We start from the raw sequence: 15,316 nt of genomic DNA, 5'->3' as shown, positions 1-15,316 counted from the left end.
ATGCTTGAGGTCCCCAAGTTGAACCTTAGCACTGCAGGTGCTGGAGTGGTGCTATGGTTTCTCTGTCTCATATGAATATTTCTCATATATAATAAATAAATATTTATAAAATAAGATTTTTAAAAAGAATATAGGTAGGGTGTATTACACCAAAGCAAAGAACTCTGCAGAGAGAGGGCAAGGGAGGATAGGAAGAAAAGCTTGGGGGTCTATTACATAATGAAACTGTATGCATATGTCAATGATTACATAGAAAAACATTAACCCCCTTAATAAAAAAGGGGGTCAGTGGTGTCACGCTAGGTTAAGCACACATAATATAAAGTTCAAGGACACATGCAAAGATCTGGGTTTGAATCCTTACTTCCCATCTGCAGTAGGGGATGCTTCATGAGCAGTGAAGTGGGTGTGCAGGTGTCTTTCTTCCTCTCTAGCTCCTCCTTCCCTCTCAAGTTTTCTCTATCCCATCCAATAAGATGGGGGAAAAAAAAAAGCTAACAAGAGCTGAGGACTCATAGTGATAACTCTGGAGGCAAAATAAAATAAAGAATATAGGTGGGGCTGGGTGGTGGCACACCTGGTTAAGTGCATACATTACAATGTACAAGGACATGGGTTCAAGCCCTGGTCTTCACTTGCAGGGGGGAAGTATTACAAGTGGTGAAATAGGTCTGCAGGTATCTCTCTGTCTCTCTCCCTTCCTTATTGATTTCTATCTCTATGCAATAAAAGGTAAATAAAACATAAAAAATAATCCTTGTGGAAAAATTATATATATATATAATTGTATTGTATTTGGAAGTTCAGAATCTCCCAGTTAAACTCTGAACTGACACAAAGAGCACAAAGTCATAAATAACTTTCACTACTAAAATAAAAAATACTAAACTAAAAAAAAAGATTTTTATAAATTAATGTTCCCATGTCTAAGATGGAAAGGCTCAAGAGAAAGACAAAATGACTGCTCTAAAATCATATATGGGACTTAAGATATTCCAAACACAAAATCAGAGTACCAAATGGCATTCATCTATACAATCATACATTTTCCACACATTAGCAAGAAGCCCTCACCGCTCCACTGCGGAGCATTATTTGTAGACTGAAAGAATGTCCATGTGTTGCGGCAAGGTGTAAAGGGGTGCATCCACGATCATCTTGAGCTGAGAGATTTGCTCCATTGATTAGAAGAGCCTAAAAATAGAGAAATAAGAATGAGTTTATACAGACATTAAACTATACAGTGCAGATTATTTAAAAAACAAGTCATGTATAGGGCTAGGCAGTAGCATACCTGGTTAAGTGTACATATTATAGTGCTCAAGGACCCAGGTTCAAGTCCCCAGTTCCCACCTATATGGGAAAGTTTCACAAGTGGTGAATCAGTGCTGGAGATGTCTGTCTCCCTCTCTAGCTGTCCCTTCCCCAATTTCTGTCTCTATCCAGTAAATAAATAAAGTAATATGTTTACAATTACATTATTATATATATGTTATATAAAGTATAAGAAATTATTCAAAGATATTCCATGTTCATGGGTTGGAAGAATTAACATCATCAAAATGAATATATTACCCAGAGCCATCTACAAATTTAATGTTATCCCCATCAAGATCCCAAGCACATTTTTTAGGAGAATAGAAAAAATGCTACAAATGTTTATCTGGAACCAGAAAAGACCTAGAATTGCCAAAACAATCTTGAGAAAAAAGAACAGAACCGGAGGCATCACAATCCCAGATCTCAAACTGTATTATAGGGCCATTGTCATCAAAACTGCTTGGTACTGGAACATGAACAGACACACTGACCAGTGGAATAGAACTGAGAGCCCAGAAGTGAGCCCCCACAACTATGGACATCTAATCTTTGACAAAGGGGCCCAGACTATTACACGGGGAAAGCAGAGTCTCTTCAACAAATGGTGTTGGAAACAATGGGTTGAAACATGCAGGAGAATGAAACTGAATCACTGTATTTCACCAAATACAAAAGTAAATTCCAAGTGGATCAAGGACTTGGATTTTAGACCACAAACTATCAGATACTTAGAAGAAAATATTGGCAGACCTCTTCTTTTCCGCATAAATTTCAGAGACATCTTCAATGAAATGAATCCAATTACAAAGAAGACTAAGGCAAGTATAAACCTATGGGACTACATCAAATTAAAAAGCTTCTTCACAGCTAAGGAAACCACTACCCAAACCAAGAGACCTCTCACAGAATGGGAGAAGATCTTTACATGCCATACATCAGATAAGAGTTTAATAACCAACATATATAAAGAGCTTGCCAGACTCAACAACAAGACAACAAATAACCCCATGCCAAAATGGGGGGAGGACTTGGACAGAATATTCACCACAGAAGAGATCCAAAAGGCCGAGAAACACATGAAAAAATGCTCCAAGTCTCTGATTGTCAGAGAAATGCAAATCAAGACAACAATGAGATATCACTTCACTCCTGTGAGAATGTCATACATCAGAAAAGGTAACAGCAGCAAATGCTGGAGAGGGTGTGGGGTCAAAGGAACCCTCCTGCACTGCTGGTGGGAATGTAAATTGGTCCAGCCTCTGTGGAGAACAGCCTGGCGAACTCTCAGAAGGCTAGAAATGGACCTACCCTATGACCCTGCAATTCCTCTCCTGGGGATAGATCCTAAGGAACCCAACACATCGATCCAAAAAGATCTGTGTACACATATGTTCTTGGCAGCACAATTTGTAATAGCCAAAACCTGGAAGCAATCCAGGTATCCAACAACAGATGAGTGGCTGAGCAAGTTGTGGTATATATACACAATGGAATACTACTCAGCTGTAAAAAATGGTGACTTCACTGTTTTCAGCCGATCTTGGATGGACCTTGAAAAAATCATGTTGAGTGAAATAAGTCAGAAACAGAAGGATGAATATGGGATGATCTCACTCTCAGGCCGAAGTTGAAAAACAAGATTAGAAAAGAAAACACAAGTCGAACCTGAAATGGAATTGGAGTATTACACCAAAGTAAAAGACTCGGGGGTGGATGGGTGGGTGGGGAGAATACAGGTCAATGAAAAATGATGAATGAAATAGTGGGGGTTGTATTGTTAAATGGGAATCTGGGGAATGTTATGCATGTAAAAAAAAAAAAAAAGTAGAAACGCAAAGCAGAAATTGACTGAGTTTGGAGTATGGCACCAAAGTAAGAAAGCAGAAGTATACTAGAGTTTGCAGTGAGTACCCTCCCTAACACTTCCTCTCCACTATTCCAAGCTTTGGGTCCATGATTGCTCAATAATTTGTTTGGCTTTGTATGTTAACTCTCTTTTCAGTCACCAGGTTCCAGATGCCATCAGGATGCTAGCCAGGCTTCCCTGGATTGAAGACCCCACCAATGTGTCCTGGAGCTCAGCTTCCCCAGAGCCGACTAGGGAAAGAGAGAGGCAGACTGGGAGTATGGACCGACCAGTCAACGCCCATGTTCAGCGGGGAAGCAATTACAGAAGCCAGACCTTCTACCTTCTGCAACCCTCAATGACCCTGGGTCCATGCTCCCAGAGGGATAGAGAATGGGAAAGCTACTGGGGAGGGGGTGGGATATGGAGATTGGGCGGTGGGAATTGTGTGGAGTTGTACTCCTCCTACCCTATGGTTTTGTTAGTTAATCCTTTCTTAAATAAAAAAAATTAAAAAAAATTAAAAAAAAAAAAAAGAAAAACAAGATCTGAAAAGAAAACACAAGTAGAACCTGAAATGGAATTGGCATATTGCACCAAAGTAAAAGACTCTGGGGTGGGTGGGTGGGGAGAATACAGGTCCATGAAGGATGATAAATGACATAATGGGGGTTGTATTGTTAAATGGGAAACTGGAGAATGTTAATCATGTACAAACTATTGTATTTACTGTTGAATGTAAAATATTAATTCCCCAATAAAGAAAGAAATTTAAAAAAATAAATAATAAAAAAAAATAAAATTAAAAAAAAAGAAATTATTTACTAAGACTATGACAATGTTTAAGATCAGGGGCTGGGTGGTGGTGCACTGGTTAAGCACACATGTTACCATGTGCATTGACTTGGGTTCAAGTCCTCCATCTGCAAGAGGAAGCTTCATGAGTGTTAAACAATTACTGCAGGTATCTCCTGGCTCTCTCTCCTTATCTCTCTCTCCCCTCTCAATTTCTCTCTGTCCTATCAAATGTAAATAAATAAATAAATAAAGGAAAAATGTCACCAGGAGTGGTGGATTTGTTGTGCCACCAGTGTAGGAAACATATAACTGTATTTCTGGACATCAAATTCATTTTCAAACTAGGTGCCATTCCTACCAGTGCAAAAATATGATCAATTTCCCATAATGCTGGTGGCAATAAAAATAAATAAAATAAAAATTTGTGAAAAAAATTTTTTTCTTTTATACTTTGCCATGGGGAATTTGTCTGACTCCCATCAGCAAAACAGTCACTAACTACCACAAAGCAATTACTAAATATTTACTTTAAAGAATATGTGTTTTAAAGAATATGAAGTCATGGCCTGGGAGGTGGTACAGTGAATAAAGCATTAGACTTAAGCATGAAGTCCTGAGTTTGATCCTCTGCAGCACATTACCAGCGTGATGTCTGATTCTTTCTCTCTCTCTCCTCCTTTTTTAATAAATAAAATTTCAAAAATTTAACAAATAAGGAGTTGGGCTGTAGCGCAGTGGGTTAAGCGCAGGTGACGCAAAGCACAAGGACCAGCATGAGGATCCCGGTTCAAACCCCCAGCTCCCCACCTGCAGGGGAGTCGCTTCACAGGCGGTGAAGCAGGTCTGCAGGTGTCTTTCTCTCCTCCTCTCTGTCTTCCCCTCCTCTCTCCATTTCTCTCTGTCCTATCCAACAACGACAACAACAATAATAACTAAAACAATAAAACAACAAGGGCAACAAAAGGGAATAAATAAATAAAAATAAATATTAAAAAAAAACTTTAAAAAAGAGTATGTAGTCGTGACAACTTGGGAAATGGGGATGTATTTTAAGAAACCCATGATACTTATATCACCAAAGTAAAAGACTCCGGGGTGGGGGTGGGTGGGTGGGGAGAATACAGGTCCAAGAAGGATGACAGAAGACCTAGTGGGGGTTGTATTATTATATGAGAAACTGGGGAATGTTATGCATGTACAAACTACTGTATTTACTGTTGAATATAAAACATTAATTCCCCAATAAAGAAATAAAATAAAAAAAGAAACCCATGATAACTTTGCTTAAGTAATTAAACTTACTGAGTTAACAAGAAAAAAGGAGCCAAAGTTATTATTACCTGCATGCAAGCATCCTGACCCCTGATTGCAGCTATGTGAGCTGCTGTCCATCCTCTCGTGGTTACTTGTGTGATATCAGCTCCATGCCAGAGAAGCCAATGAAGACACTTAATTAAGAAAAATATACAATCATGTTAGCAGATGATAAAGAGGATGCTTTAAATATATATATGACTCCAGAGTTATTGCTGAGGCTTGGTGTCTGCACTACGAATTCACTGCTCCTAGAGACCATCTTTCCCACTTTTCTTGCCCTCGTTGTTATTGCTATTGTTGCCATTGTTGTTGTTGCTGGATAGGACAGAGAGAAATAAAGAGAGGAGGGGGAGACAGAGGGGGAGAGAAAGACAGACACTACAGACCTACCTGCTTCACTGCTTGTGAAGCGACCCCTCTGCAGGTGGGGAGCTGGGGGCTCAAACTGGGATCCTTACGATGGCCCTTGAGCTTCATGCCATGTATGCTTAACCCACTGCACTACCGCCTGACCCACAAATTTTATCTTTTAAATTTAGCCTATTATTATGAAATTCTCACTAACACCTCAGAAAATATGTAAATAAGGAGAGCAATTATAAGAAAAACAACAGTGCAAGCATAGTGACACGGTAAGCAACATTTGAGTTTATTGTGGTGTAAGAAGCTGTGGCCATCTATCATTTATTGGAAAGATCTTACTGGTTTATCATTTGCCTATCATTGAGATAAGTGAATGGTAACATAAAAAAGAAGCTCAACCTAATAATTATTAATATAGTAATAACAGTAAATATTTATGTAGGGACTAGTGCTGAGGTACTAGAGAATCAAAACCACTAGAAACACTTATATGTGAAATATAGAGAATTAAACATTTGAACTTGAAATTTTTTTAAAAAGTCAACCTGTCTCTAAGATCTTGTGAGAACTATGAGGGTTATTATTACAAAGGTGGAGGGTATAGGACTTTGGGGGTGGGAGTGGTATGGAACTATATCCCATTTATCTTTTAAAAAAATATTTATTTATTCCCTTTTTGTTTTATTGTTGTAGTTATTATAGTTGTCATTTTTGGGTAGGACAGAGAGAAATGGAGAGAGAAGGGGAAGACAGAGAGGGGGAGAGAAAGATAGATAACTGCAGACCTGCTTCACCCTGCAGGTGGGGAGCCAGGGGCTCGAATCGGGGCCCTTAAGCCGGTCCTTGCACTTTACCCACCAATGCCTACCCCACTGCACTACCGCCTGACTCCCACCCCTCTTATCTTATAGTCATGTAAACTACTAGTAGAAAATAATGAACAGTGAAAAATAAATAAAAACACTATAAATAAACATGTGCAGGTCCCTCTTCCCCAGGTTAATATGTAGAAATGAGGTTGCCAAGAAACATACGCATTTGCTTAACTCTACAAGTTAAAGCAGCAATTTTTATAAGAAATTGCCAAGTTATTTTCTAAAATGGCTATACCATTTACATTTCAACCAGCAATGTATAAGTTCCAACTGTTCTATATCCTTCACAGTTTTTTTTTTTTTTTCTATCAGAGCTCTGTTAAACTCTAGCTTCCAGTGGTGCTGGGAGTTATGCGACTGAACCTAAAATCTTTGGTTATTAAATTCTTTCTGCATAACCACTATGCCATCTCTATTGTATTTGTTCTTTTTTCTTTTTGCTTTGCCAGTCTAATAGATAGTGGCATCCCCTTGTGTTTTAATTTCCACTTCACTAATAATTAATTGTGTTGAACATTATTTCATGTGTTCAATTGCCATCTGTACATCCTCTTCAAGAAAATGACGAATTTACATCATATGCCCACTTTTTTTTGCCTCACTTGAAAATATTTTATTTGAACTATCGGTGTTTATGCTTTTCTGTTTGATTCCTGACTTCTAAGAATGTAACCGATGGAGGTGTTTTGAAAAAATGGGCTACAACCTAATGAACTGGCACTGTGGCTAGTATCAGAGTAAATTGTCTAAACAGTTATTGTGAGATTGGGTAAAAATTTTCTATATAAGCTAGAAATCCTGTCTACTTGTGATTTCTCTTTTGCTCCTGCCTGACTTCAATCTAGCTTCATCATATGCCCACTTGTGAATTGAGGTGTTTTTTTTTGTTTTATTATCAGTGATTTGTAAAGTCTATTTTGTATTCTGGTTACAAGTCACAAGTCAGATACATAATTTCAACCAGATTGGTTACCAGGTGGGAAGAAAAAAGGCCAGGCATCATGTGAAATGCTTGGGAAATGATAGCCATCAAACAAGTACAGTGAAACATAAGGTTGGAGAAGTAAATCTACAACATAAAACAGCTTACATTTTACTCTACAGGATATAGAAAGTCACTATAGGAACTCAAGTAGGATTTTAAGTAATAGGAAATTTCAGTTTTAAAGTGTTAACTTCATATTACTGACTGTGGTCTAGAGGTATATCAAATTTAAAGAGAGAACAAAAGAAAAGAAAATCAACTAGACCAAAGGCAGTAATAATGAAGATAGAGAGAATAAATTCAAGCAACAAAGGTGATATGGAATCAACTGACTTAATGGTGCATTCTTTGCTATATGAATCTAGATCACGAATTATAACTTAGTGTAGACAAATGTTGATAATTCTTTGCCTTTGTGAAAACTGAAACACAGTCATAATCCAGTCTTTTAATGTAGAAAACTAAGAAAGAGAGGAAAAAGGACAATGGTTTAGTTTTAGATCAACTGAATTTGCAGTGCCATTCTGATATGCATGAACTCTAGATCAAGCATCTGATACATAAGCCAAAAGTCAGGAAAGAAAAGTAAACCAATAAATCATTACATAAAAGTCAAAAAGCTATGAAGGGGCTGGGTGGTGAGCAACTAGTTAAGCTCACAAGTTACCATGTGCAAGGACCAGGGTTCAAGCCTCCTGTACCACCTGCAGGGGTAAGTTTTGCAAGTGGTTAAGCACTGCTGCAGGTATCTCTCTGGCTCTCTCACTATCTTCCCCCCTCCTTTCTCAATTTCTTTCTTTCCTATTAATTAAAAGAAAAAGAGGAAAATGGGAAAAAAATGGTAGCTGAGAGTGGTGAACTCATTATGCAGGCACTGAGCACAAGTGATAATCCTGGTGCCAAAAAAAAGAAGAGGAAAAAAAAAAAAAGCCACAGAAGCATGTCTGGAAAGACAGTATAAAATAAATGAGAGAAGGCTGCTGGGAAAAGTATAAAAAATACTTTTATTAATATAATAGAAAAAATGCCTAGGTCAGAATAGTCAAAGTCTGAAAAGACACTAGGAAAGAGATGAACTATCTGACACATAGGGAAGTCCTTTCCTAGTTGAATATAACAATGTATAATCAGTAGTTCCTCCTCTTTCAAAACAAACAAACCAACAACAAAGGAAAACAAACCCATATTTGATGAAACTAGAAGATATCTGAAACCTAAACCACAAAAACTGATTGAAAAGTTGCCTATGTTTAGATCAAACAGAGTGGAGGCGGAAAGAGCAGAAAATACACAGGGTTACAAGTGCAGACACATATGTCTCAACTGAGGAGAAAATACTAAGTCAAAGTGTAATTCCTTGTTCTCTTCAAATGGTACACAGAAAGTGGCCTACAGAGGGAGACTCTCCAAGCCAGATTTGCTTCCCAGAAGCACAGAAGTCCAAACAAACAAAACCACAAGATCTGTAAGTAGATCTTGTGCAACAAATTGGGAAATACAGCAGTTCAAATACCTCTTCCTAACACACAACCTTGAATCCTAAGAAAAATATCAGTTGACTTTGTACACAGTGCAAATATAAAAAGTTCTCCATGTCTTGGAGCATTGTTTCTCCAGAGCCCCCCCACTATGGAAAGAGAGAGAGAGGTTGGGAGTATGGATCAACCTGCCAATGCCCATGCTCAGCCGGGAAGCAATTACAGAAGCCAGACCTTCCACCTTCTGCACCCTATAGTGACGCTGGGTCCATACTCCCAGAGGGATAAGCAATAGGAAGGGGATTGGATATAGAGCTCTGGGGGTGGGCAATGTGTGGGAATGTACCCCTCTTATCCTATGGTATTGCCAACGTTTCCATTTTATAAATAAAAAAAATTTTTTAAAGTTCTCCACAAAATATTCACTAAACACAGCTCGTACTAGCTAAAAACTGAAACCAACTAAATATTCATTAGTGAAAAATGGATGTTTTAACTAAATCTAAAAATAGACTATTACAGCATCACTACAAGAAGTGAACTAGCACATACACATAACCACAATGTTAAATAAAACTCAAAAGCACTAGTAATGAGAGAGCATATGGTTATGCAAAAGACTCATATCTGAGGCTCCAAAGTACCCCACACCACCATAAGCCAGAGCTCTGAGAAGTGCTCTGGTAAAATAAATAAATAAACACAGATAAGATAAATAAAATTAAAAAATAAAAATGTTGCTAAATAAAAAGTGAACTGCAGAATGGCATAATTATGCCACTCATATAGTGTTAATGTTACTCAAAGGAATGATATGTAAGCATGTATAATAAGAGCATAAATGTAGGTAGGAATAGTAAACACCAAATTCAGAGTGACTGTAACTTATGGAAGCACAGTACATGGCAGGGCTGGTTAGATAATTCAAAATTATCTCAACATTTCATTTCTTTCATAAAATCTGAAAAAACTATATAGAAGTATGTTAGAATTTTCTATAACTAGGTATTCATTGTGTTAACCTCTATGCTTGCACCTTTGGAACACAGCTGCCACATTGTGGAGAAGTACAAACTAGTCTACCTGGAAAGAACTCAGAAAAAGGTCCACATGAAGGGAAATTAGGTACCCAGTCTAGAATCAGCATCAACTCCAAGAAAGGAGAGTGAATAAGCCTTCAAAGGACACCAACTCCTGCTTTTGAGTCTCTCAAAGTCCTAGACATTATAAACCAAACATTAAAAATGTTCCTAGAATCTCATCTTCTGATGAACTCCTCAGCATAAATAATTCATTGTTACAAAGGCATAATAAACAGAACACTCAAATGAAGACCAAATGGAAAAGAAAATATAGTTACCAGAATAAAATCTCATTTCTGTTTTTTAATTTTACAAAATGGTTAGTAGCTATGAACTTATCTCAGTTTAATAATTTACATAGTTATTTGTGGCTGAGGAGGTGGCTCAGCAGGTAGAATACAGACATATTCCTGAGGCCCAGAGGTCTGATTCCCAGCACTGTAAATACCAGAGCAGTGCTCTTATTTTTCTTCTCACCTTCTCCCTTGTAGTTAAATGTTACGCTTGTTTGTGGAGCTAGTGCCTCACCTCCCAAGTCAATTTTTTCATTCTTGTTAGTTGAGAGAGAGAGATGCCACAGCATTGGTAGTTCCCGAAGTAATGACACCAGTGGCTCAAAGCGGAACAACATACATGGCAGGCATGCACTGCCTGGATGAGCTATTCCCCCACCCTTAAATAAATCTTAAAAACAAACAAACAAAAACAGTTTATACAACTTCTTACCTCTAAACTTCCAGAATGCGCTGCCCAATGTAAAGGGCTAAATTTATGTAGAGCATCAACTTCATTAATGCTTTTGCCACGTTCTGCTATTTCTGAAAGCTGCCTGACATCTCCAGCTCGTACTGCATCATGTATGCTACCAAAATGCAACTTCTTCCTGGCACCTATTTAAAAAAAAATCAAAATACTGGGGCCTGGCGGTAGTTCAGCAGAAGGACCCGCGCAAGGATCCCAGTTCCAGCCCCCAGCTCCCCACCTGCGGGGGCGGAGGGATCCCTTCACAAACGGGGAAGCAGGTATGCAAGTGTCCTCCTCTCCTCTCGTTGTCTTCCCCTCTCCTCTCAATTTCTCTCTGTCCTATCCAACAGCAGCAGCAATTACAACAATAACAACAACAATGCGCCTACAAAACGGGAAAAATGGCTTCCAGAAGCAGTGAATTCGTAGTGCAGGCACAGAGCCCCAGCGATAACCCTGGAGCGTTAAAAAAAAAAAAAAAAATCAGTGCTTAAAGCAGGTAACACAATTTTTCTTTAAATTTATTTTAAAGATATTTCCTTTTGTTGCCCTTGTTTTATTGTTGTAGTGATTGTTGTTGTTGTTGATGCCGTTGTTGTTGGATAGGACAGAGACAAATGGAGAGTGGAGGGGAAGACAGAGAGGGGGAGAACGACACTTGCAGACCTGCTTCACCGCATGTGAAGCTACTCCCCTGCAGGTGGGGAGCCCGGGGCTCGAACCAGGATCTTTAAGCCGGTCCTTGTGCTTTGCGCCACTTGCGCTTAACCCGCTGCACTACCGCCCGATTCCCCAACACAATTTTTCTTAAAAAGGAAGTACTACTAAAATAATAAAGAAATGATTCAACAGAGAAAAAAAAGTACTTTGGCTTTCCAATTAGTTATTGTAAAACTAATTGGCTTTCTAATTAGTTAACTGATTGGGGGTCGGGCGGTAGCACACCGGGTTAAGCGCACAGAACACAAAGTGCAAGGACCGGCTCCAAGTTCTCAGTCTGATCCCTGGCTCTCCACCTGCAGGGGCGGAGGGCAAGCAGTGAAGCAGGCCTGCAGGTGTCTTTCTTTCCCCCTCTCTATCTTCCCCTTCCCTCCTAATTTTTCTCCATCCTATCCTACTTATAAAAAAATGGAAAAAATGGCTTCCAGGAGCAGTGGATTCATAGTGCAGGCACTGGGCCCCAAAGATAACCCTGGAGGCAAAAAAAATAAATAAAAATAATTGTCAATATCATAATCCATGTTAAAAGTACAGAGCTTAACCGATCTGGAAATAAGATGTTAAACAAAACAAAAAAATCAACTTTTCCTGGATCCATCAGAGAATTGAGGTCATGGGGCAAACTGCCACCTTGGATCTGGAGAATTAAGTAAATACAGAAAAATGGAGTAAAATTCAGTTTATCTAAATCAGAAGCTATTGGAACCATAAATAGGTAAATGCATTAAGGTGGTGTTTTGGGCAAACTGTTGGGGAATTGAGTATTACTAGCCCAAGAAAAACTCCATGGGGCCAAGTAAGAACCTGAGATTTTACCCACATTTTCATAGATTTTACCTTCAGAAATCCTATCAGAATATCTTGTGAAAATTCTAGATGCCATAGTTCTGGCAGGGGGAGGAAAGAAATCCAATTTGAAATATGACTTGTGTATTCCCTATAATATTTACTCTCCAGGAAAAAGACTTTACCACGTTTGGCACCATGCCAGAGTACTGAATTTACTAGCTTGAGGTCCTGTGTTCTGTCCCTAGCATTGCATATGCCAGAGTGATACTCAGGTTCAATTGTCTTCCCTATCAATAATAAAGACTTTACCACAGCCGTATTCCACATAGGCACATGTTTTTGTTTTTGCCTCCAGGGTTATCACTGGGCTTTGTGCCTGCACTACAAATCCACTGCTCCTAGAGTGGAAAGAAAGCAGACATATGGGGCTGGGTGGTGGCACACCTGGTTGAGCGCACAGTTACAACATATACCTGCATGGGCAAAGCTGCAAGTGGTGAAGCAGTGTTGCACGTGACTCTCTCCCTATCACCCCATTCCCTCTCAATTTCTGTCTCTATCCAATAAATAAAAGATAATACACATATATATATAATGTGTATATATATATATTTGTTGTTTACCAGAGCACTGCTCAGCTGATTTATGGCGGTATGAGGGATTGAACCTGGGACTTTGGAGCCTCAGGCATGAGAGTCTCTTGGCATAACCATTATGCTATCTACCCCTGCTCCTATTTTTATTGAGGGATTTCATTTTCATTTTCTTTCTTTTATTTATTCTCTTTTGTTGCCTTAGTTGTCTTTTCATTTTTTTTTTCTTATTGTTACCAGGATTATCTCTGGGGCTCGGTGCCAGCACTACGAATCCACCATTCCTGGTGGCCATTTCCCTCTTTACTTTTAATAACTTTTTTATTATTTATTTCCTTTTGTTGCCCTTGTCTTATTGTTGTAGTTATTATTGATGTTGTTGTTGCATAGCACAAAGAGAAATGGAGGGGGGGGGAGACAGAGAGGGGGAGAGAAAGATAAGACACCTGTAGACCTCCTTCACCACTTGTGAAGCAAATCCTCTGCGGGTGGGGAGCCGGGGCTCTAACCGGAATCCTTTACGCCAGTCGTTGAGCTTTGCCCCACGTGGGATTAACCCGCTGAGCTAGCACCTGACTCCCAATATATATATATATATATATATATATATATATATATATATATATATATTTTTTTTTTTTTAAACCAGAGCACTGTTCAGCTCTGGTTTATGGTGGTGAGGGGGATTGAACCTGGGGCTTTGGAGCCTTAGGCATAAGAGTCTCTTTGCATAACCATTATACTATCTAACCCCCACTTTCCTTTTATTTCTTTCCTAATTTTTATTAGATAGGATAGAGAGAAATTGAGAGAGGATAGGGAGACAGAAAGAGGGAGAGATAGACCCCTGCAGACTTGCTTTACTGCTGTGAAGTGAACCCTGTGTCGGTGGGGAGCCGGGGCTGAAATCCTGTTCCTTCCTTGCCTTTCTTTGGTAATGTGCGCTTAACTGGGTGCACCACTGCCCCACCCCCAAATGCCACTTTTTTTTTGCCTCGGGGGGTTATCACTGGGGCTCTGTGCACTATGAATCACTGCTCCTGGAGACTATTTTTTCCTTTTGTTGTTGTTGCTTTTGTTGGGTAGGACAAAGAGAAATGGAGAGAAGAGGGGAAGACAGGGAGAGATAGACACCTGCAGACCTGCTTCACAGCTTGTGAAGTGACCCCCTGCAGGTGGGAGGCTCGCACCACGATCCTTGCCTGGGTCCAATGCCACTGCCTGGCCACCTTCAAAACCACATAAAAAAAAAAAACAACTTTATTTATTCCGTTTTGTTGCCCTTGCTGTTTTATTTGTTGTAGTCATTATTGATGTAGTTGTTGTTGGATAGGCCAGAGAGAAATGGAGAGAGGAGGGGAAGACAGAGGGGGGAGAGAAAGACACCTGCAGACCTGCTTCACCCCCTGTGAAGCGACTCTCTGCAGGTGGGGAGCCGGGGGTTCGAACCGGGATCCTTACACCGGTCCTTGCGCTTTGCGCTGCGTGAGCTCACCCGCTGCGCTACCGCCCAGCTCCCCAAAACCACATTTTTAATGAGCGTGAAAGAAATCGGCCAAGAAAGGGGAAGAGTCAACCGAGTGTTTTTCTAAGCAGATAAATCTAATACCCCTTCCACGAGGTCAAATGCTGATGAGAAACCCAGTCAGAATCAAAAAGGATGCCTAGAACTTGACAAGAGTTGACATCAATCTGGGCTTGAAGTGGCTAGGGGTGTGGATTGACCTGTCAAAGCCGGTGTCCAGCGGAGAAGCAATTACAGAAGCCAGAACCCCCACCTTTTGCTCCCCATAAAGATCTTTGGCCCACACCCACAGAGGGATAAAGAACAGGGAAGCTTCCAATGGAGGGGACGGGATACGGAACTCTGGTGGTGCGAATAGTGTGGAATTGTCCTCTCTTATCCCACAAATCTGCAATCATTCTTAAATCACTAATAAAAAATAAATCTGGGCCTTCAGTGTCAGGGTCAGTGTAGCCGCGAATAAAGGGAGGCAAACTCGGGATGCAGCTGAAATTCGGGGGAATGAGTAAGGACAATGCAGGGAGTGGGCAAGGGGCGGCCTAAGGGCTGGAGGCATGCGGGGGGCGCTCCCGGAGCAGGCTGACTCACAGGGGGTCTCGGTCTCCCCTGCGCACCCGGTGGGCCCGGCCTCGGCCACCCCGGGCGTCATGCTCGGCATGGCGCGGCTGCTCGCGCGGAGGGTGCGGAGTGAGTCCGGGCCCCGGCTGCCGCGGTCTTCGCTGCCGGTCGCCCGCGGGTCCCCGCTGCGGCCGTGTCCTTCGGCGTCGCCAGGCCTGGCGCCGCGGTCCTCCCCGGGGGTCTCCCAGAAGCTCCCGCGGCCCGCGGCCGCGTCCTCACTCTCAGGCTCCCAGGAGCGGCCGAGGCGGCGTCCCGCGTCCTCG

General features: G+C 40.6%; 1 protein-coding gene across 2 annotated transcripts in view; it reads right to left on the bottom strand.

Annotated features, from left to right (window-relative positions):
* ANKRD42 (ankyrin repeat domain 42) overlaps nt 1-15,155 on the bottom strand; it is a 52,694-nt gene extending 37,539 nt beyond the window's left edge. The window contains exons 1-4 of one of the 2 annotated variants that reach the window (XR_009545629.1): nt 15,024-15,155; nt 10,791-10,954; nt 5,305-5,412; nt 1,075-1,194 (exon numbers count right to left, since the gene is read on the bottom strand). Coding sequence is in view for 1 of the 2 variants with exons in the window: in XM_060176750.1 (XP_060032733.1) it covers nt 1,075-1,194; nt 10,791-10,954; nt 15,024-15,093 (354 nt within the window). In the remaining variant the exon portion in view is untranslated. The remainder of the gene's footprint in view (nt 1-1,074; nt 1,195-5,304; nt 5,413-10,790; nt 10,955-15,023) is intronic. The other variant, XM_060176750.1, reaches the window with a different exon arrangement.
* Between the last annotated feature and the right edge of the window lie 161 nt (nt 15,156-15,316).

The sequence above is a fragment of the Erinaceus europaeus genome, chromosome 17 (genome assembly GCF_950295315.1).
Source record: "Erinaceus europaeus chromosome 17, mEriEur2.1, whole genome shotgun sequence".
Classification (NCBI taxonomy): domain Eukaryota; kingdom Metazoa; phylum Chordata; class Mammalia; order Eulipotyphla; family Erinaceidae; genus Erinaceus; species Erinaceus europaeus.
Note: the sequence above shows the minus strand (reverse complement) of the source record. Positions and strands in the feature narration are given on the sequence as shown.